Source organism: Bombyx mori, chromosome 4, assembly GCF_030269925.1.
Source record: "Bombyx mori chromosome 4, ASM3026992v2".
Taxonomy (NCBI): Eukaryota; Metazoa; Arthropoda; class Insecta; order Lepidoptera; family Bombycidae; genus Bombyx; species Bombyx mori.
In genome coordinates this window covers 18,371,955-18,396,910 of record NC_085110.1, presented here as the reverse complement: position 1 = coordinate 18,396,910, position 24,956 = coordinate 18,371,955, and the positions used below count along the sequence as shown (strand labels likewise).

Sequence of the window (24,956 nt, the reverse complement as noted above, 5' to 3'; positions counted from 1 at the left end):
ACTTAGAATGTCTGGCGATAAAAGAAGCAGTCAAATACTGGCAACATTGGCTTATGGGAAAAGAATTTTTGGTATACACAGATCATAAACCCCTGGAAAATATGAACATTAAAGCTCGAACTGATGAGGAACTAGGTGATTTAACATATTATCTATCACAATATAATTTTGAAATTAAATACAACCCAGGAAAATCAAATCAAGAAGCGGACTGCTTAAGCCGAAATCCAGTCCTAGAAGCAAATGATAATAACGACGATTTTTTAAAGGTCGTAAATTTAATCGACCTACAAGAAATAAAGAATGACCAGCTAACAAATCCAGACCTACAAAAAGAAAAGAATAAGCACATATTAGAGAATGAAGTTTATTACAAGAAAAATAAAAGAAGAAATAAGATTATACTGTCAGAAAAACTTAGCAAAGCTCTAATAAAAAAAGTCCATGACACATACTGCCACATTGGAAGAACCCAGATGACAAATAAAATAACACCATTCTTTTCAGCCAAGAATATTACAGCAAACATTAATAAAATGTGTGATGCGTGTGAAACCTGCATTAAAAACAAGTCCAGGAGGAAGTCGAAATATGGTTTAATGTCACATTTGGGACCAGCCACACACCCGTTTGAAATTGTATCCATCGATACTATTGGGGGCTTTGGAGGATCCCGATCAACCAAAAGGTATTTGCATCTTCTAGTGGATCATTTCACACGGTATGCCTATATTTGTACATCAAAAACTCAAGGCTCCAATGATTTCATTAAGCTAATGAAAAAGGTAACAAACAATTATGACGTTAATATGGTATTATCAGACCAATACCCTGGCATAAATTCAAAAGAATTTAAAGAATTTCTAAAGAATAATAATATCAAAATAGTTTTCACAGCTGTTGATGCGCCTTTTTCGAATGGGCTTAACGAAAGATTAAATCAAACACTAACAAATAAGATACGATGTAAAATAAACGAAAGCGATAAGAAGACATCTTGGACAACAATTGCACAAGAATGCGTAGAAAAATATAATGAAACAGAACACACAGTTACAAAGTTTGCTCCCAGGTACCTTCTAGAGGGTGAAAATGTGAGTATTCTACCACTACATTTGAAAACAAGTTGTACAACAGAAGATTTGAGAAGAGATCGAAAATTAGCCTTAGAAAACACAATAAAATCTCACAATTATAATAAAAATATATTTGACCAGTACAGAGAAGGGTATAAATTGGAAGAAGGAGATAGTGTTTATGTGGAGAATGGAAATAAACTAAACAGGAAGAAAATGGATGAATTGAGAACAGGGCCATACAAAATACTAAAGAAGATTTCAGAATCGATCTATGAAGTTGACACCGGACACAAAAAAGCAGAATCAAACCTCTATCATATAACAAAGTTGTCTCCAGTGTCTATCTGATATGATAAACAATTGTAAAACCATTCACTGCCTCTTACAATTGTCTTTTCAGCGGGGGAGATGTAATGAATGATTGAATGTAAATCTGTCATATGACAATTGATAGTTGTTTAAATAATTTTTCGGTTAATGGACGTTGTGAAATGTGTGTTAAAGAATTATTGAAGAAAGGGCATTAAATGTTGTTTCTTGTTGTTTAGAAGAAACGCAATTTCGTCTTTTCTTATTTAAACACCGTAATTACCATTATATATATAGATAGATTGCATGAACAAGAATCTTATTTGTCTTCCAAGGGAAAATCAGCATTATCATTTCAACTTCAAGAAATCCAGTACAGAGGGTAGGCGTCTTTGTAGATGAAGGCATGACCTTCGTCAAGTCACTAACCAATTTTATTGGTGGGCGTTTGAACAAATATTTATGCAAATGTTAGGCGGACTATGAGACGTTTTATCCGACGCTCTAATTCCCAAATTCCAATAATTGAGACATATCATATTTCTTCTAACATTGCCGAGCAGACCCGGTAACATCATTATGCGAATGACTATGACGTTATATTAATTCAGCAGTCATTAATATTCTCAATTTTTTTAGCAAATCTTAAAAAGCCAGATGGCACGCAATCATAAAAACGATTTTTATAGCATTGAAATGCATTTAAGGCAGTAATTCGATTGTTTTACGACTTCACTGTACCGCGAACATCGTGCATGAATTTACAACTGGAGGCTTGCCATAAAAAGCATCTTTCATCATTTGTTGAAAAGTGGAAATAAAATCCATCTACATGCTAAATTTAAAAGATAATCCGCATCTAGAAGTTAAAAAAAAAGCTTTGTTTTGATAGATACATATTCAGTTTCTAAAAGTACAATGCTTCTATCTTCTCAAGGCAGAAAAGTTCAATTTTTAAAACTGCAAATTTCCTATTAGACTGTGGTAGTATATATGTATGTATAGCAGTATGTGTGGCATTACATCAAACACCCAACCATAATAATGACAAACGAACAGCTTCAAAGTTAAACAACAAGACACTTCAACATGAATATCAGAATCATTGTGCAATATAAAACAAGAGTATAGGAAATGTTCACAGTACATTAAACGACATTCTCGCGTGACTACATGTACTTGTGGCTGTAACCGATAGCTGTTTCAAGTAATATTGTTTTACCTATTATTCCGAAATCGTGATAATGGGGAAGCGGTGTATGAGAACTACCAAACTAAGACCGGGACGCCAACTTTTGTTTCAGATGGATAGAAGGCAGTAAAACGATGTTTGAAAGACTAGTAACATCAGTCATAACTTCGATCTTTCCATATTAAGTATATGATTTTTTTTTTGTTGCTTCGATGGGTGGACGAGCTTACGGCCCAACTGGTTTTAAGTGGTTACCGGAGCCCATAGATATCTACAACGTAAATGCCACCACTCACCTTGAGATATGAGTTCTTGCAGAATTAGAATATTCGTGTAGGAACTCGAATTAAGTGGATATCAATCTCTTTGACTCCTTCTACAGAAAATACACTAAGCGTGCATAGTTTCATCCATCCTCCTCATTTAATCAAGCCGCAGTATAATGTCGTGTTAAAAATCGAAACCGCAGTAAGACTTTGTGAATGATTGGTTAAGCCAGTCTGAACTTTAAGCACCTCTGCATCTTCATACTAGCGTCTGGTAATTTTCTGGTGCTCAATATTCTCTGGAGCCTTTAAAAAACATTAATGACATCAGATTTTACTTCCGCTTGACGTAAAGATACCAAATATTGGACGACAAATATCTCTTTCGCAGCACCTAATACAGGGCGCATTGGTCACAATGCACTTTGTCTCCAAATGACACGGATGTTGTATTGCACTGCACTGTGCTTCAATGTTTATGATTAGCATATTATTCATTCATATTAATTGTTTTAATTCAATAGACTACTTTTTTAATGTTTAGTTAATTTTAATTACAAGACTAACTGCTATTCGATTCGTTTTCATATCCGGGCAATGTGATTTGGGAACAATGAATTTGATACATTTCTTCATTGATGTGATTTAAGAAAAGCTCGAAACACAAGAAACGTCATTCGCATATTCGTCTTCCATTCCATTAACAATATCCAATTACACCTATAAACATAATTCACGAATGTCACAATTTCACCTTCCACAATCTAGAACCCACAGTCCAATTCCTACTGAACAAAAGTGCGTCATCAAACAAACCAGTCAACCAAGAAATCTTTATTTCTTTAGGGCAAAACGAAACTTTATTAGACTAAAGCTCAAACGATGAGGTGACGTCACGCGCAGTACAACATACACCATGTCAGTACCTACAGGCCCTTTGATCGTTGGCTTGGAACCCCCCCGCGCTCCTGCAAGCCCCCTTTTATGGCTTTTAAACCCCAGTACTGGTTCCACCAACTTTTTTATTATTAGAAACGGCAGTGAAACGATGAAACTGCCACTCGCATTTATGACGATGTCCTTTTATTCAAAAACTCGTTAATGTAATGGGCTAACTCCGGAAACGTTTGGGATTTTGACGGTGGCCGGGAAAAGGCAAGGATCTACCCTGGAAATTTCGTTACGCGCTTTCGTGTCTTCTAAACGTTTTATATTGAAGAATGGGATGGGATTTTAAATGCTTTCTCTCCTTCTGTTGAAAACAACGACGACTATTATTATTTTGGACTTTGTGAATTACATTCAATTTATTTATGAGGAATTGAAATTCGTGAATTCTCGTATCCGCTTAAGAAGTGTCATGAAAGTTAAGGTGGACTTTCGTGTCCACCTTCTTCTTTTTTTCGCCATTATTGAAGATATATAACACATCAGGATTGTACATTTGTACTTAGTTTATGTTATTATCGTTTGATTTGAATTGCCCTTTTACAATCAGACACCTGATTTAAGTCAACAACTATCGGAATTACTGGATTGATATTAGATATATTAACCGTTATTAACTCATTGATCTCAATTGAAGATTCTGACCACTATACCGTGGGGTGTAACTTCGTTGGGCCTATTTCTTGTTTGTTTCCATTTATCATAAATCAGGAAATAACACCAAGTTGGAACATTAAGCCTGATTTTATCAAATGCTGTGAGGACTACGTAGCATAGAATAACATCACCCATCTCATTTGTAAGGCGACTAAGGAAATCACAGGTGAATTGGCAGTAGTATTTTGTGAGTATTACCAGCGTACTTATTAGTAAAGGTTGGACATATGATGAGCCCGCAAGGGTAGGCACTGCCTTTCCCTGCCCCCAAGTCATTACGCGTATTTGTTTGAAGGATGGGGCAACTGTCACACAGCATATTTGTGACTTTAACCTCATGCTTCAAGCGTTTTCTTTTTCAGGCCTTGGGCCGAACCTCGTACGAGGTCCCCGCGCAAAGGGGCGTGCCAGGTATGTGGGACTTGACGATCTGCAAGGTGTTGGGAGCAGACCGCGGACCCAAGGAATTTTAGGGCCCTACCGCACTAAGCGTCTCCCCTGCACTCTTACATCCGACGTCCGATCTCCGTCCGGGGTCAAAACACGGTCAGAGTAGGGGGGTTCCCGCGGCCAACACTACAACCAGACACGCGGTGCCACCCCGAGGACGCCCGACCGACGGGTCGTCGAGGCGATAGTCCACGACCAACGACGTCGGTTTCCGCGGTACGGTGGCCATATCAGGCCACCCGGGCGATGCCGCTGGTGTTCTGGGATACCCCGCTGCGCCAGAACCAGCCTGCCGGGTCGGAACGCAATACACCGCCGACCGGGTTTCTCTTCCACAGTCAGTTTGGCGACGAGAGCGACGACGACAATGCGGGCCGCATCGCAATCCGCAGCTGCCGACGCGTCGTTCCGTTCTCCTGGTGCCAGCGCGCTAGAGTGACGGTAGCGTGCGGCGCAGCCTCAACCCCCTTAGGTCGCCCCGTGACCATCACCGGGAGGAGACTGCCTCCTCATAAGGGCCGGAGCTGGACAAACGCCCTCCTCCGACCCGCGGTTCGGCGGCGTCGGCACGGCGCCGAGAGTGAAGAAGGCCCGTTCCGCCGCCTCCTTCTGCGAGATATGCCTCAAGATGCCTGAACGTATTCACGTTGTGATGTCTTTTTTTTATTGCCCTTGTAGGCAGACGAGCATACGACCCACCTGATGGTGAGTAGTTACCGTCGCCCATGGACTTCAGTAATGCCAGGGGCAGAGCCAAGCCGCTGCCTACTGCCTACCTATGATACGGTAGCCACGAGAGCAGCAGATGGGGCACTCATTTATCTATGTAAGTAATAAAAAAGCTCAAAAAGCACGGCCGTGTTATTCAGGCTTTTTATGGCTTCTTGGTTACAAGCAATTTATCCTATAAAAACTTATTCAAACTAAAAGGCAACGTCCCTTAATACCTAAAATAGTTAAGTTGTCTACTATGTAAGTAAATAAAATTGAATTGAACGCCCGAATCACAAGACGTTAAATTTGTTCAGAGAAGGTCTTTATTAAATATTCAATTTAATTTTACTGCACAAAAAATTCACGTGAAAATTTAAGGTGAAAATCGGTAAGAGGTAAGAGAAAAATGTTTCATGAAAAAACTTAAACTATAGTAACTCGAAAGTGTGAAATGAGAATCATTCATAATGTAATCGCCCAGCGGGATTCCTTACGTCTTCCTGTTAGTGAGTTGTTCGAAATTTTAATTTACTATTAAAATGGATTGGCCAGTACGTGGTCCACCTAGTTTTAAGTGGCTACCTCGATAACATAACTTTAATACAGATGCTATCCGATGTTAAATGGTTAACATCATTTAGGGCGTTGACAATGCTAATAAATTAAGGCAAGCCGCTGTCTACTTTAATATATATCTTGTAGAAAATTTCAGGAAAAATATAGCTGACCAGCTCGTTAACGAAAATGAAAATGTAAGTGCTGTACTCGTCAGTACTCTTGAGTCGTAGACCTAAGTAGCTACAACTACCGGTAACACTTTGATACCACGATTTTTTTTTGTTTTGTTCAATTGACTTCAATTCATTCAAATTGACAATCGTCAGAGTAATTTTAATTAATATTATCATTATTTTATTCTCAGGTACAAATGGTAGGAGCTAAGAATAATAATCTACAAAGGAAGGTCGTTAGGGCATCCAGGGGCGTTTCTGTGCAACGATTTAACCGGTCTCTTATTGAACGGAGCAAAGAAACCGCGTGAAACGGGTTTCGAGCTTTTATTTTTTAACGGTTTTTAACTTTTAACCTTTTGAAGTGGTTCGTTGAAGCTTTTGAAAGCTTCCACGTATTACGTATTAGTATACGTATTATAAACGTCGGTCGCTGATATGTTTGTTGTTGAAAGTTTCAGCTTAAATGTAGCATGGTAATAATTTGACAAGTAGCCTTATTTTTAATATTCTGTAACAATTATTCATAATTAGTACCAAAAATTTTGTTAGTAACGGGCATAGCTTTGAAAGCTTTTCTTTTCTCAACTGCGTTCTGTAATATTCTATTTACATATATTCTGGTACCCAATTATGTGTAAATGACGTCACTTCATCACATCTCATTGACATTTGTATAATAGTTTCCACTCACCCAGCTTGTCCTGCATGACAGTCTTGGTGTCGCAGTGGACGAGGCACAACACTAGGAACAGCGCCACGTGGGGCGCCATCTCGCGGCGCGGTCACGACGTGCCCCGGGCATACGGGCCTTTCATTCCGGGAAACTCACTGCATCAAAAAAGAAAATAGAAATATTAGCTTCTTTAAATAACTTGCATCGGCTCTCCCAAAGCCTGATGCTTTGTAGTTTAAAGGAAATGTATCCAATTCATAGAACAAGATTAAAGTGGGCGGCATAATTCATGTTGCGATGTCAATGACCTCCAATAACCACAACACCATAATATGGTCTATGAGGTCGTGGCCCATCTTCGGTAATTACAAATAAAAGGACTTGATGACAAAACATTAAAATATGAACATTACTCAGACTAATAAGAATATGCTTTCAACAATTTTATAAAGTTGTAATTGTACCCCAACATGACCAATGAGGTCATGTTGGGGTACAATTATTGAGAAATTGGACTCCAATTTAGTACAAAATTATTTGTTGTCTATTTAGATAATAATAATTTTAAAGATAACACCGAAACTTGTGCGGTGGATTCGACCGATATTTTCGTTTTGAAAATAATTGGATTGAATTTATCAGGAAAACTTTTAATTGTGCTTAGCAATCTTCTATTAACAAATTATTTTTAGCATAAAGAGGAACACTTAGAAAGTGCTTCTGGTACGCCGCTACCAGGCAAGTCTTATATTCAATAAATTGCAGGCTTATAACTAAAGAAATACAATCTATTTTATTGTCAGCTTTTTTTTTATTACTTAGATGAGTAGATGAGCTCACAGCCCACCTGGTATTAAGTAGTTACTGGAGCCTATAGATATCTACAACGTAAATACGCCACCCACCTTGAGATATAAGTTCTAAGGTCTCAGTACACCTATAATTACAACGGCTGCCCCGCCCTTTAAAATGAAACGCATTACTGCTTCACGGCAGAAATAGGCAGGGTGGTGGTATCTAACCATGCGGACTCACAAGAGGTCCTACCACCAGTAATAAAAAGTTTAACTGAATTATAGAAGCATGCTCATTTACAAATATTGGTGAGGACATATGCGACGATGCGAGCCAGCATGGATTGCTACCACCGTCCTGCTTGATTCTGCTACTTAACAATCCTGGTATCAGCTCATGTTGATCAGAGTAGTCTCTAAACTGCCATCCAGCATGAGAGACGAGGATTTACTAACTTGGGCTATTGCGAAAATGAACACATTTTATTTCTTCCTTTTCATATTCTTTTATAAGAATGAAAACTACAATGAACAATTACGAGATTAAGCTGTAAAGTAAATTGAACACACAATTAATTGATTAATTCCCATTGTAGAGCCAGTGACATAAAAATAAATGCTCGTCCTAGTTTGGAAACAACGGTCAACTTGCTGCCATTGCAAATTGCACGAGAAAATCACATTGATACGAAACAAATTTTCTAAACAAAAGTACATACGCTAATGAAATTTATTACCAAAAAAATATTTACTCGTAAAATACGAGTTTCAGTGTTTAATGCCCCTTTCCCAGTACAAAAAATGTGTCCTTCGGGTACGGAATCTTCAAACAGGATACGGAAACCGAGATAACGTAATAAAACATTGAACAACAAACAACATTAGACTCTTATCTCATTGTTCAAACATACCCACATCACTAAAGATGACGCTTTCACAAATACACTGCCTATTGCGGGTTTTCTACACACTCTTACGTTTTGAGTAGTACAAAGCCGACGATAGTGATAGAATCGACGTGAAAAACGGCCGATAATTTACGAGAGGCGTTGTGGTCCCTGGTGTTGAAATTTATTCATGGCTGTAATAAAATCTGTCGTGGAGTCCGCAGGGTACAGGGAGTGGGTTAATTCCTTTTTAGAAACTTCAAAAATAGGTAATGTGAATTTAAATTGTGAATTAGTTGGTAATGTGTTTTTATTTAATTATTTTTACAAAGAGCATCTGGCGATGCGTAAAATGCGGTATAGTAAATTTCGTAAATAAAACGCTGTGAAGAGAACCTATGAAGAGCTAATGAGAAAGATCAGACCAAGACAAATAGATAGAAATAAAACTATAACATAATCACCATACTAAGGTGTTGTACCTACAGTTAATGGAAACAAAACAGAAAGTTATTAAATCTGAATGCTTTCGGGGAAATATTAGGAAAAGCTAGTCTACAGAGCATGCCAGGGTTCTTGATAATTCCAAAGACTTATCAGAAAACAAAAATAAAACCTTAACCCATCCACTTAAATAACAAAAATGACTTTTTCAATATAACCACTGTGGGTAGACGAATGTACAGTCCATCTGATGGTGAAAGGTTACCGTCGGTCATGGACATCATCAATGACAAGGAAGCATTGAATCCTCTATTGTTGAATGCTCTCCCCAAATTGAAGAAATCCTTTCCATTTCATTTGAAGAATTCCATTTGAAAAAATCCTTGTATCTTCATGTCATAGCGCTCACGAAAAACCCTATAGAGAAGTTTGTGCCAAAGTTATACGGTACGTGGCAAAAAAGTTGTTGGGAAAATGACAAAATTAATACAAATTTCTGACCTCATAGCCATTAAAATGTAAGCGTACTAGAGAGATAGCTACAAGTTCTTCTGATATACCCACTTTTGCTTCTACCTACACACATTTGGCACTCAGTACTATATTTGGCATGTAGTCACCTGTCAAAATAAATTAGTAAAAAAAAAATTGGAAATTGTCTGCATTTTTCCCGTAAAACAATCTTTACGAGGGCACTGTAGGAGTCGGCCGGTGTAGGATGCCATCTCGTCAAAGCACATCGTTAACAAGGGCACGGGTATAGCGTCTGCTCCGGACTGCCAACCATTTCGTATTTCGTGCCTGAGTTATGGAGTAGTGATGGTGCTGTATCGATAATTTTCGATGTCGATGATCAATTGTATTTTTTTGAAAAAATATATCTGACAAATTTTTATAAATTTATCACACGCATAAATTTTAAATAAACTTAAACCAGATTTTAAAAGTTGAGTGTTTTTTCACTTGGCTAGTAAAGTTAGTATTCAAAATTTCAATATAGTTTTATTCTATATTTTCATTGGAAATCGTTTCTGGTTTAATTAAAAAGCACATATTGCCTCTTTTAAACCTTAAAATCACTGTTGGATTGGTCTTAAATCATATTATTTTATCGATCGAGTACACCACGTTACTATTCACATAACATTTGATGGTGAGGTATCGGTGTGGCTGAAACGGATTCAGGTCATTTGCTTGAAACAGGACCGGCTTCAGATTAAACAAAAGGATACTGGAAGATATAGAGTCAGTTAGAAAGGGGTACTTCAAATTTGATGTTATCGTTGCATTGTGCTGCCAATACCAAGTCAAGTATTAAGATCGTATTGTTTGTGTTCGAATTGAAATCAATGAAGACGAAATAAAATTTAAATGGCGGTTGTGACAAATGAATCAAAACAGCTGTTTAATGTATTTTTCCTACAATGGTAATTAATTTTCGATGAAACTGGTTTTCTCGAAAGTACTATACTTATGCATCATTTATTTAATCTTAAAAATGTAATTTTATTAGTTAAAGAACTGTTATGTGAAATGATGCGTTTATTAACCAATTCCCATACTTTTAAAAGTGAAAACCAAGCTAACGAAAATAGTTAATACCGCTTGTTGATTTTCCAGCTATGAAAGCGTGTCAACCCTAACGTATCAATGACGGCTCGGACACACGAGTTAATTAAACGAAACTGTAGGCTGAACGTATTATACACGTGAAATGGATGGACTTCACTTCTAATTTATCCGTCAATGGATTGAGATGCGGTTATGGTGAGCACGGCTAGCGAGAATAAAAAAATATTTGTACGAAGCAGACATATGCCTATAGTGTATCTGTTTTTATACTTTACGTTATTAGAAGAAATTCCTTAAGTCTCATTTAAAAACGATTCGTGCGCGCAGTCATAAATGAAACAAGGAATAAGAATTTGAAGTCGTCGTGGCCTAAAGGATAAAACGCTCGGTGCATTCGTGTCAAGCGATGTAACTGTGCCGGTGCTCAAATCCCACAAGAAGATACAATTTTTTCTAATGAAATACGTACTTAACAAATATTCACTATTGACTTCCACGGTGAAGTAATAACACCTTGTAATAAAAATCAAACCCCCAAAATTATAATTTTCGTAATATCTGACGGTGGGACGTCTTGTGATAGGTCCCCTGCGGACTCACACCTTGCCCATTTCTGCCATGAAGCAGTAATGCGTTTCGGCTTGAAGAGTGGGGCAGCCATTATACTGTAAAAACAGAGACCTTAACTCATGTCTCAAGATGTTTGGTTGACGCTGTTGATCTATGGCCTCCGGTTGCTACTTATCACTAGGTGTGCCGTGAGCTTGTCCACCCAGCCAAGCAATAAAAATTGGCTATAAGTATTGGCTGATACTGTACGTTTTACTTCCTATTTATTTGGGTATCAAATTTTTTTGTCACTCCGGTGAGAAAAGTTGGATCGTGGTACAGTAAGCTTCAAATGCGTGATGGATTTTACACTAACACGACCAAACTATGCGGTTGGCTGGGTGAGGTTGGCCTAGAATAGCACAGTCTAGACTGTTATAAATAGCGACTAAGAGATTGTTGAAGTATGGGTTAGTATGGTAGCAGAGTATTATGCCAGCATACTATAAAAGCCACTTTGCAATGACTAGTAGTAGAGCTCATTGTAATCCCACACGGCTAGGTACCACAGCTACAGCAGTTTTGGGTTCCGGTTTGAGGTATGCAACAGCCGTTCGACGATACAATGAGGACCTTTTGTCTCAAAATGGGTGGTGGCCTTCATCTTATAATTGATATGGGCTCCGAGTGCTGCTCAATATCGAGTGGATCGTGAACTCGTGCATTCATCGCAAACAAAATCTAGGAAAACATTCTCTCGTAGGCAAACTTCTGCAGAAGGTGATTTATATTCAAAAAGTTATTGAATTTAGTTTATATCTTAAGGTAGTATACGGTATGTTAATAAATTCAAAATTGATCACAAATCACTAATCGCCATCAGCATAGCCGCAGACCATAATGAAAACACAGAGAATCTTTGCGACAAGTTCATTATCATTTCAAATATGAAATATCGTTTAAAGTATCAATACCAATTATCTTTAATATATTTTTTCTAGTTTTTTTTAACCTTAAGGTTTTTATTTTGCCACAAATGGAGAGACGATCATGTAGCTATATTGCTTCAAAGTGATTTTCTTTCATTACCAACAAAGATAGACGAATGTACCGTACAGGTATCACATATGATGAAATAATTTGATCTCTCTGGATGTTCGACTACACCAATTTTTTTGGTTAGTAATATCAGAAATAATTGTTAGGTAAGGGCTTACCCTTACCTAACAATTATTTACAAAATTTTATAAATATGGCTGATGGCTCGGAGGCCTTTCCAGTTACAGCAGGACAGGTGGGTGTGCAAGGGCTCAGCCAGGAGGGGCGTGCTATCACAACCTATTGAGCCATTTATAGGATGGAAATGCGAGATTTACTTGAACAGAATTTTAAAGATATTGGCATTAAATACTTTCTATCATATAAGTCGCATATATAATTAAAGCTGCTTCTAGGGCTTAGTTTATAATTAGACGGTACCTATTGCTATATTGAAACGTCAACGAGTAACACCTTAGTCTTTTCTGCCTACGCTAACTGTACAGTATTTGAAACGTCGGAAATGATATACAATCAAAAACGGGCGATGGAAAGTAGTTAATTTTAATTATTGACAAACGTTAACATTTATTGACTCTTACCAAAAAAAAACCTTGAACCCTGCAAACTACGTGAAAATACCGTAAAATATTTATATGTATATGTATGTGTGTGCTTGATACCATAAATTCCAAGGTTTTAATTGTTGAAATTGTAAACTCTGAAACGATATAATATAAATTAACAAGCCTCACCTCTCCTAAGGAATTTATTACGAATTTGGATTAAAAAGGGCGTGTTGTTCTAGAATGGACCTTTGTAACTGGAGAAACTGGATTGTACTTTAAATTAATTATAAATTTCATTCGTGTAACACAGTCTGTTACTAGTAGAGTAATTATATACTATCATCATCATCATCATTTCAGCCTATCGCCGTCTACTGCTGAACATAGGCCTCTCCAATAGATTTCCAGTGCGACCGGTCCATTACCACCTGCATCCAACGAGACCCAGCGCTTTTTACTAGGTCGTCGGTCCATCTAGTAGGTGGCCGTCCCACACTGCGCTTGCCAGTACGTGGTCGCCACTCCAGGATCTTTCATATATATTATATACTACATATATAAGTAGACCTAAAGCATTACATACTAGCATACAATCAACCATATCAACTACGCAATGTATATCACAGGAAACACTATAAATTACTTAGTTTACCAGGCATTATTATGCTTAACCTCTAGCCCAAATAAAACAACCTCTAATAACAAAAGAATACGGGTTACACAAAGCGAACGATTCGATAAAATGCTGTATTTACAAAACAAACAAATTGTTTACATAGACGCTCTCCGACGAATGTGAATGTCGTAAAACAATAAGTTATCAACGCACTCGATCGGAGCTCAGACGTGAGCGCTTAGGAAATGAGTTCCGACCTCGTGATCGATCCAAGTTTGATACGCAGCTTGAACTGCCACTACATTGAGAATAACGGCCACAAAAATGCGTATAGATTTTAACTTTGATACATTTCGAAGTGGATGAAATCACTCACATCCTAATGTCTAATTGGCATCATTTCACCGTGCCTTTACTGTGGACACAATGTGAAAACTCGATGTTTTAATAATAATGAAGAATCCGTTCAAAGATATTAGGAAACATGCCCGAAACCGATACGAAATCGTGCAGCCCCGTGAAGATTACCGTTAACAGCAAAATGGATTGTCGAATTTCCTACAGGTAAGTATTTCTCATAAATTATATTCGTATATATATTATATACTAGCTGTACTAGCTGGCCCGGCAGACTTCGTAGTACCTCAATCGATAAATAAAAGACCTAAACTTTTGTATAAAATAAACTTAAAACAAACAGAGGGAGTTCGTCCGACGGGGGACACATCAACAGAAAAACAAAATTGTTATTTTTATTTAATTCCAAGCATTTTCATATTTATCTACCTTTTAAACCTTCTCTGGACTTCCACAAATAGTTCAAGACTAACATTAGCCAAATCGTTTCAGCCGTTCTCGAAAACTCGAGAACTAGAGAATTATTAAAACTAGCGAGACTAACGAACAGCAATTCATTTTTATATATAGAGATTATAAAATAAAAATATATATAATATAAATAACAAATTATAATATTATAATATATTCGTATATAAAATTTTCAACTCAACAATAAGTGGTTAAATTAATGCTTTGTGCAGCAATGTTTTTGTTACTCCATTAAGTTGTCCTCTACCCAATCAACCCTCGCTGCTTTATTTCCTTTGATAAGGCCCTGTAAAATAACATATAATTATTTTCATTATATTTATATTCCTTGATTATATTGTTCTCATAATAAAACATACACCAAACCACTTATTATTTAATCAAAAGATTGTAAAGGCGATGTGTCACAGTTAATGGCTGGGTTTAAACCAATATTATGTTTATGGGACTTTGGTACTTTATGTTATTCAAATAAGACTGATTTCTTAATAAAGTTAGTTATTATTTTGCTAAGTGGTAAGTAAGGCAACGGCAAGTCCACCTTTAGCCGAGAAACGGCCACATCGTGCTACCATCGGTACGGATAAGTCCCACTATCTTGCCTAATTCTGCCGCGAAGTGATCATGATAGATAGAAACACAACTATGATAGAAAACAATTGAAATTTGAACTCATGACTGGTTTGGTGGTGTAGTAATTAGTTTCCTAGCTGCTAGTGAGAGCCGTGGATTTGATTCACATATCTGGCCAATCATTCTCGTGATGAATAATTTAACTTTTTTTATGTGGCTAACGGATTTCTACCAGTATTACTACTAGTGTAGGACGTCTTGTGAGCCCGCAAGGGTACCATCGCGCTTTTGTTTGCGGTAGACAATCCAAATGCACCTGGCTGATAGGGGATCAGACCTGGCTATGTCGGACTATGGTGCCTGGTGATAACGGCGCGCGAAATAGCGTGAGCCACACGACTGCCCCTAAAAACGATTACCGACTAAGCTACAATGTAATCTATGAACGGGTTCACGGGTCTAAACTACAATCAGACGGACAGCTCTTCTAAGGACGCCTAGCCGGATCGTTGAGGCTATACTATAGTTGACGACTCTACGCCAGCCGTCACGGCATGGCCGCTCGTTAGGTGGCCCCGAGTGGTGCCGCTGGTTTCCCGGAATACTCAGCTGGACCAAAACCATCCTAACGGATCGGAGCGCAATACACCAGCCAGTCGCACTCCTATACAACATCGTTGCGGCATCCACTGTGAAAGACACGATGTTGCTATTCTAACCCGACTGCGTGCAGCCAAATATTTAACTCTTTACTTGTCGGAGAAAGATCGATATTGTTTTCGGCACATCCAACCAAATGTATTTGTGAGTTGTGAGCTTGTGTATTAAGAATGTAACAATAAACTGGAAACTAACCATCTTTAATATCAATCACCCTTATCAGTAGCCCAACATCAATTAAAATTTATAAAAAGGATCAATTTCCCCAGTGTAATTAAAAAAAAAACGGAAATTCATAACTCATACTAATTATTATTTACAGCAGCTACTCGCTTCGCGCCAATAAAAACACCATAAATGAAGGCGTTATAACGCATAAACCTTACCTTATAGCTAATTCTTATCACTGGTGCTTCGGTAGGGTCGTCTAATAACGGTTATAAAACGCTGTATAGCAACTAAGCGCTACATCTGCTTTATGGTGAACTGCTCACATATTTTCAGCATACGCCACACTAGTGACGAACGTTGTCGTAATTTTCTTTTTCTTCTTTTTCTTTAGTTTATGGTTGGGCGAGCTCACAGCCCACCTGGTGTAAAGTGGTTACCGGAGCCCATAGACATCTACAACGTAAATGCGCCACTCACCTTGAGATATCAGTTCCAAGGTCTCAGTATAGTTACAACGGCTGCCCCCCCACCCCCTCAAATCGAAACGCATTACTGCTTCACGGCAGAAATAGGCAGGGTGGTGGTACCTACCCGCGCGGACTCACAAGAGGTCCTACCACCAGTAATTACGCAAATTATAATTTTGCGGGTTTCACTTTTATTACACGATGTTATTCCTTCACCGTGGAAGTCAATCGTGAACATTTGTTGAGTACGTATTTCATTAGAAAAATTGGTACCCGCCTGTGGGGTTCGAACACCGGTGCATCGCTCAACACGAATGCACTGGACGTCTTATCTCTTAGGCCACGACGACTTAAAATTCTTATTCTTTGTTTCATTTATGACTGCCCGCGCGAACTGTTTACGTACGTTATTGTGTGATGTTATGATTGAAAGTTTATTGGTGGCCCGAAGGCCTTTCCAATTTCACCAGGACAGGTGGGCGAGCAAAGGCTCAGCCAAGAGGGGTGGGATTTGCTAACAACTGCCCGAGCGCCTCCGAAGGAGACCTAACAACTCAAGAGCAATTGTTTCGCGAATGAATCTACTACCGGATCGGAATCGCGACCCGCTGAGAAGATCCGGCGAGAAACTCAGCGGGCTGATGCATGGGTTAGGTTGCACGTCGACCTCTTTGTCGAGTTCGACGAGTACGGTTACCGGGGTCCCTAAGCCTGCCCCTAGTATTAGAGCTGAATGCATCTAATGCAAAGGTTATTGGATCTGATGGATCCGTAAGGACATGTCTAGGGCGTCGACGGTGACTGGCTCCTGCATGATCAGGATTCGGGGAGTAGTCAGCGGCGGCAACGATAAGGCGATTATCATGACGCATAGCCTTATCGAAGTATCGTTCCGACGCTGACTTCATGTATTTCCGAATTGATTCGAGGCCCAGGTCGTCGTGTAGGTCAACGTTCCTCACGAACCACGGAGCCCCGACAGCTAACCTGCAAAAGCGGGATTGTAGGGATTGGAGGATGTCTATGTGTGTGCGGGCCGCGTGAGCGAACACCACACTCGCGTAAGTCATGACGGGCCTTATGCAAGTTTTGTAAAGTGTCACCTTGTTCCGAAGGGACATTTTACTCCGCTTACAGATCATGGGGTAGAGTCTACCGAGAATAAACGCGGCACGGTCACGGACTGATTTTATATGCGGGCGGAATGTCATCGATGCATCCAGGGTAACGCCCAGGTACTTGACCTTCCTAGCCCAGGGTATGGGTTGTCTAAAGAGAGTAATCGGGGGTGTGAGATTCCTCCTCCTAATCCGGGAGGAAATCCGTGTGGAGCTTCCCCTCTGAAATAGCACCGCAGTACTTTTCGCTGGGTTGATGTCTATGCGCCAGTTTCGGAACCACTGTCCTAGGGCTAGGGCTGCGCTCTGAAGCTTCTTCGCGATTAGGGACTTATTTCTACTAGAATAGTAAACAGTCGTGTCGTCGGCGACTAAAGCTAAATGGGTCGGCGGCGACCGGGAAATATCGTTAACGAATAAGCTAAATAGGAGGGGTGAGAGGACAGAGCCTTGCGGGACTCCAGCTGTGAGAGGTCGTGGGGAGGAGCGGGTTCCCTCGACTCGATATCGAAAAGAGCGGTTCGACAAGAAGTCCCGTATGATGAGCACGAGACTATCCGGCACGCCCATGTTGAATAGTTTGAAAATCAAACCGTTGTGCCAGACTTTGTCGAACGCTTTTGCGACGTCGAAGAAGAGAGCTCCCGTGTATAACGGTTTTGGCGATTAAGCCCCACAAGAATGTGCTCCGTGAGGCGGTGCACCTGTTGAACGCATGAGTGATTTGTACGGAATCCGAATTGTTCATCGATGAGAATGCCCTTGGATGAGACGAAGTCTCTGAGGCGTTTGTAGAGCAGACGCTCATACAGTTTGCCTAGAGACATGAGGAGGCTGATCGGGCGGTAGCTCGTCGGATGATTTTTTGGTTTACGGGGTTTATGTATGCCGATAACGTCCGCTTCTTTCCACACCGCGGGAAAGATACAGTTCGCCATAGCGGCATTGAAAATAGATGCCAACATCACGATGAGTTGGACGGGTAGAAGTTTAATAACGCGGTTAGATATACCGTCGGAACCGGGAGCCTTGCGAGGACGTAGGTCTTTGATCAAGTCTTTAACTTCCATCGGGGTGACGGGTGGTAACGCATCCGAGGGTGGCAAGGAGGCTCTGCGTTCTACCTCACTGTCTACTAATTCTACATGAACAGGGTCCACGGATTGAGTGCTGGGCGTGCACTGGGTTTGCAATGTATCGGCCAGCAGCTCTGCTTTTTCATCATCATCGAACGCCGCGAGTCGGCCTGAGGGGCCTACGAGGGGGGGCATAGTTACTACCGTATCCGATTTGAGAGTACGAGCTAAGCGGTAGTAAGACCTTTGGGAGGGCGCGAGTCTTTCTAAGAAATCAGACCATCTGGCATCTCGGACTTCGGCGATGCGAGACTTTACGTCGCGTTGTAGGGCACGCATTCGAATACGATTATCCACGGTAGGATACCTATCGTAGGCGCGGATCGAGGTATTCTTAGCTCTAAGGAGTTCCCTAATATCGTCGGGCAATTTGAAGCGGTGAAGGAAGTCCTCCGCTACAACTTGTTTCGATGACCTATCTAATGTCGAGGTGATGTGTGACGTTAAGATGTCTATGGCTTCAGCGGTATCCTGAGGAGACGGGGTAGAGTCCGGGTTAAACGGGAGCGATGGTGGATCAGATTCAGCCAGGCTGATGCCCAGCGTGTGCCAATCAACCACAGTCCTCGTGACGGGAACGGAATCGGGAGCGCGACCGAGCTTCATAACGACGGGACGATGGTCTGAATCTAACTCTGAAACTACTTCGATCGAGTGTAAGCGCAGAGTTACGTTTTTTAATAACGCTATGTCGAGTATATCCAGGCGATGCGCGATATTTAGCGGGTAGTGAGTCGGGGTTAGCGGAGCGGCGATATCGAAGGCGAGATCATCGACTAACGTGTCAAGCCGCCTGCCATTCGGTGTTGTGGTGTGTGAGTTCCACCTGACGTGTTTACAATTTAGGTCGCCCGCCAGAATGACAGAGCTTCCCATGCCGAGCAGCGCCTCGATATCACTGCTTAGAACGATCTTATCCGGTGGAAGATAAACGGACGCGATAACGATCGGCGCGTGTCCAGTCAGTGAGATTCGGCATACTGATGCTTCGATGTTAGAAAGCGCGGGGGGGTCGAGTGGGACGCAGTGCAGGGCTCGTCTATAGTAAATGACGGTACCACCACCACGAGCAGTGAGCCTGTCGTTCCTAACCATGTTATAGTTCGCGATTTTAGGGTCGCGGCGCGCGGGCTTAAGCAGGGTCTCCTGCACCAAAAAGATGTCAATTTGATGGTCACGCAAAAAATTACAAACCTGATCACGTTGATTTGCGAGACCGTAAGCGTTAAAAAATCCTATCGTTACGGATAGGGGCTTTATTCTACTTATGTACGCCATTGATTACCGGCGGAGCGAGGGGAAGACGTACGTATTTAACAACGCGTATACGTCAGCGTATTCTTGCACAACGGCGATGAAGTGTTGTGCAGTGGAGGCGGCGCGAATGGCGTCACCCAAAGCATTAACACGCTCAAAGTTGATCGACTGAAAAAAGTCGATCGCTAGAGCGAGATTGTCGGACGCGGTCGGAGTGCTGGTCGCGGGGGAGGAACGAATCACGGGGGAGGGACGTATCGCGGGGACGGGACGAATCGCGGGGGAGGGAGCTACAGCCGTGTTCGTGTACGGCAACGGTTTAGCCCAGGCCGAGCCGCTGGGCACCGGCGCCGGCACGAAGGCAGGCTTAGCCTTCGGCACAGAGGGTGCCGTGGCTTTGATGTCAGGGCCGGAAACTCGGAGGCGGTTTTGACGCGCGACGCGGCGATTTATTTTAGGGGCTCGGGGGCATCCACGGTAATTCGCGGGGTGACCCTGTGTTCGGCACAGGACGCAGCTAGGTGGTTCCGTCGCGGTTTTTTGATCGCGAGTGCAAAGAGTCGTGGCGTGATCGTCCAAACACTTGACGCATCGAGGGCGCGCGTGACAATTACGGGAAGAATGCCCGTACAACTGACAATTGTGGCACTGGCTCGGAGTGCCTTTTTTATGAGGGGTTTCCACGGTGATTCCGGAAAGCCTACAGACAGTTCGGACGTTAAAGATTTTCTTACCCTCGGGGGTAGACTGGAGTGCGACGAGAACCATATTGTATGGCTCCCTCCCGCGTCCTGTGTGCATGCGGTGCACGGAGTTTACGGGTAGGCCTTGTTCGAGTAGGTCGGCCTTTACGAGCTCGGCATCTAACTCCTTGGGGATGCCACGTATGACTGCACGGAGCTCACGCTCCTCCTGGAGCGTATACGTATGATAACTTATACGCTCCTTTCGGAGGTAGCTTGAGAGGGCCCTATGGTCGTCGGGTGTTGCTACTTTTATCTGTATCCCGTTCGCGAGGTTACGGGCACTGACAAAATTTATGTTTTTGGCCTTAAGGGCCAGGGAGATACGGTCCCAAGCAGCCTTCTCTTGAAGAATCAACGGAGGAGGGGCCTGATTTCTCGTTTGTGCCACCGGGCGCGGCGACGGCGTGGCACGGGGACAGGGAGCGACGGGGGTCGGAGGGCGGGGGCGCGACGCGTTCGCGGCTTTGCTTATTTTAGCGGCCGCGGAAGCTCGGGACTCCGCGGCGCGCTTCTTACCCTTTTGCACGAGGGTGAATCCATCTGTTAATGAGGCGGGAACGAGGTCAACCTCCATATCCGAGTCAGAGTCGGAGGACGAGGAGGAAGGCGCGGGAGCGGCGGACGCGACGGAGGCCGCAGACGATCGCTGAGGTAGAACGGAAGCTGCCGCGGTAGACGCGGGAGTTTTTCGCGACAGTATGGGGGACACGGGTGTGCTGGGCGCGACGGAGGCTGCGGTGTACGGCGCGGGAGTTTTGCGCGCGCTTGCAGGGGACGCGGGAACGGCAGGCGTGGCGGAAACGGCGGGCGCGGCGGGCACGGCAGAACCGTTCACGGCGCGTTTAGCTTTGTAAGCTAAAAATTCTGATTCGAGGGCCGGGTATTTCTCGCTTAAGAATTCCGGGAGCAGTGTGTTGGTTGGAGAAAACTCAATTTCTTCGGACTGCCCAGGGGGGGCTGCCCAGGGGGGGCTGCCCAGGGACTTAAACACGCGCTCGCATTGCGGCGAGGCCCCTGCGTCCGTAACACTAAATTGGCCGAAGCGATTCTAGGAATTTTAGAAATTTTAGTGAATAGAATAAAAAGAATAGAATTAGAGTGAATAGAACCACTGCACAGTTTCCGGGCGGCAATGCCTTGTAATTAGGCGCAGGTACAAATTCCGAGAAACACTTGGGCCACAGATGTGCCACGAACAATGATCTATTATCACCGGTAGTCACTTCCGACAAAACACTTGGACGCCAGATGTGCCACGAACCGAGGTCGTGCAATCGAACGAACAATGAGCACGTCCACGCGCGTCGGTTGCTCAAATCGGAATGTTATTGTGTGATGGCTACCCGCCACACGGTATGATCGGTATGATCGCTAAGAATCCAAATTCTGTTAAAGAATTACTGGCATTACAAACGCAACAGTCGCAATTTGAGTTGCCGAGTTCGTTTCTCGTTTCTCTATATACACCCAAAATTCCTCTATGCCACCGGTAATTATACATAATTACGGAAAATAATAAAATATGCGGGCCTCGGCACCAGAAACCGACAGGATACTGGTACTTGCACGCGCGGCCTCACAATATGCCCTCAGAGTCTGAATTTACCATCGTATCTCGAATATGAATTTTTCGATCACCTACGACCAAATATTGGCGGGGATTCGTTAAACAGGATTATTTTTTATCTACGTCAAAATACGGACGAGTGGTCGGCAATGAAATGAAGAATTGAAAAAAATAATACGGTATCCAGAACCCAACCCTCGGCTGGAAAGCATCGACGATACCACTATATCGCGGTAAAACGTCAATAATGTCGACTAAATATAACAAAATTCGTTATTTAATCGGATTACTCGAAGGAGGAACTGTTTCTCATTAAAACTTGAATGTATTGCGAGTCTAATTATTTAAGTCTCAGCTTTTTGATCGCTTTGATCGTGGGCTTTCAGACTTTTAGATATAAAGCCGTAGGCATGTTTTTGAATTAATTTTCCGGGTTATATACAAAGCGGCCATGTTTAAAAACGTCTACGATTGTGTAAACACCGAAAAGTACTGCTGATTGTTAATTATATGTAAATTTTACAGTAATACGCTAATCACACAATAAAACATTCAACGGTCCCCTGCTAGAATTCTTTCCGGAGTTATGGATATTTGAAAAATACATAACAATATGGGACCAGAATATGTCGAGACTCTATTTGTCATTTCATCATCATCATCATCAGCCCACAGTCGCCCACTGCTGGATATAAACTTCTCCCAGTCTACTTAGCCCACTCTTCGCTCCCCTCATGCATTTCTTACTGGCCGTCCTTAGAAGGTCATCAAACCATTAATTCTTGCCATCTGTCAAATATTTCAATAACTATGTTTGTATAAAGCGAGTTACCTGCAGTCAAACTGCGTAAGCAGTTTTGCGGGGCATGTTTTGAATGTAAGTGTAACTTTTTATGAATAAATATATTACATACAAAAAAAAAAAAACTAACTCAAAAGCTATTTTTAAGAAATGAGTTAAAAAATTTTATGTATTAAACTTTTATGCTGTTATTGATAACCTTTTAACAAATAATCTGTCAGGAATTGAACTGTACCCCATGGTAGGTCGGTGCTAGTAACATACAATTTAAAGGATTTTGCCAAATTTGAATATATTTTTTTACTTATTGCTTAGATAATTGAACAAGATCCCGGCCCACCTAGTGGAAAGTTTCCTTAAAAGGTAAGTAAAAGGGCCTGGGTGTTTTCCAATAAGGTTTTTTATTTCTCAATTTTTATAATGAATTCAGCTTGAGGAATAATTTCATTAAGCTTGAGGAAGCGTTTCTTTTTCAGAAATAAGCTAAATTATTTTCAGTTGCTTATGTACAAAACATATTTTACGTAAGTTAATTTAATTAAAAAATCACATTGTAAGAAGAATTGGTTATTTGTATTTGCGGTCATCTTTTTTTTTGTTATAACTAATATATGTTGCGCTTATTTTATCTGTTACTAAGAGACCTCCAGGGTCCACAGACTGTCGAATTGGAATACCTAACGGTTACGCTTCACGTTAGAACTTTGTGCCAACATGTGCGTCTTACAATACGCTCTGCAACCAGTAATCTCTGATATTTCGTTACCGATTCTTAAAGAGATTGACAATTATAAATAACATCGTGTAATAAAAATCAAACCCGAGAAAATATAATTTGCGTAATTACTGATGGTAGGACCTCTTGTGAGTCCACATGGGTCACCCTGCCTATTTCAGTCGTGAAGTAGTAATGCGTTTCGGTTTGAAGGGCAGCCGTTGTAACTACACTGAGACCTCAGAACTCATATCTCAAGGTGGGTGGCGCATTTACGTTGTAGATGTCTATGGGCTCCAGTAACCACTTAAAACAGGTGAGCTATGATCTCGTGCATCCATCCAAGCAATAAATTATTATTTTTAAATTAGAGGGCCTCATTAAGTGCCCAGCGGTAGTTGTTGTGTCACGTGGTCCGGTAACCGTTTCTCATCCGACCCCGAGCTCTCCTGAACCTCCTAGCTGGTAAAAAATCTAGAACTAACATAAATAACTAACAACAAAAAGGTAGCTGACATCATACATGTCATATTCTCGATGAGATCAAAGTTCGAGGATGGAAACCAATATTAATGAGAAAAGTTCGCGAGAGTGGCCAGATGTTCCCTTTCAGTACTTTTCTCGATGCAAATATTCAACAAGCCTTTAGTTTTCGATGCACACGGGAACTTCTTGTCTAAGAACTTTTTCAACGTCATATTTTTTCCTCAGAGAGGTCAACAAATGTACGTCCCACTTGAGTTTTCTTCGGTCACCATGGAAACAGAGACAGTATGTATCTATGGTGACCGTTTTCTCGCCAATATCAAGACAACCAGCTCTCGATCGATTGGTCGAAATTCTCAACTACAGTGAAAGAATTCGCGATATGGTTAAATCCGCTTAAAGAATAAAGGAATAATTAAATAGCATATTTCGAAGTGGCTAAACGAAAACTACAATAGCATCCGTAGCCACCTAACTTTAAATTAACAAAACAGAGAACAAGCTCGCTTAAGCTCTCGCCTCCAAGAGACTAAGGTAAAAATGGACGGCTCAAAGCAATTAATGTCCATCGATCTTAATTGATTAGGCCAAATTTTAAGCTAAACTTGGGTATTTCATAAATTGTTTCAAAGAATCTAATGGGTTCGGGGGCAGATTCGAGTTTGCAAAGTTCAAAAAGTCAAGTCGATTCAATCTTAATTGTATCGCTTGAGCACTTCAACTTGAATTAATTGAACGATGGACTCCGTGAAGATTTTCCTTTTTGGACTAGCTAAGGTTTTGGGGTTTGTTTATTGAAGTTTAAAAACTTATTGCATAAGAGAAGTTTGGACGAAGATAGATTAGAGTAAGCGTTAAACGTTTTGACTACTTAATAAAAATCACTATAAAATCATTAAGGCTTATGAACGGTGATTGATACTGCACCTACACGAGAAC

The 24,956-nt window shown here is 41.2% G+C and overlaps 1 protein-coding gene across 1 annotated transcript in view; it reads right to left on the bottom strand.

Moving 5' to 3' along the window:
• Nucleotides 1-24,956, bottom strand: part of LOC101741569 (nephrin) — a 396,854-nt gene that overhangs the window by 332,082 nt on the left and 39,816 nt on the right. The window contains exon 2 of the mRNA XM_038010776.2: nucleotides 7,041-7,177. Within this exon, the coding sequence (XP_037866704.1) occupies nucleotides 7,041-7,119 (79 nt within the window). The 5' untranslated portion in view covers nucleotides 7,120-7,177. The remainder of the gene's footprint in view (nucleotides 1-7,040; nucleotides 7,178-24,956) is intronic.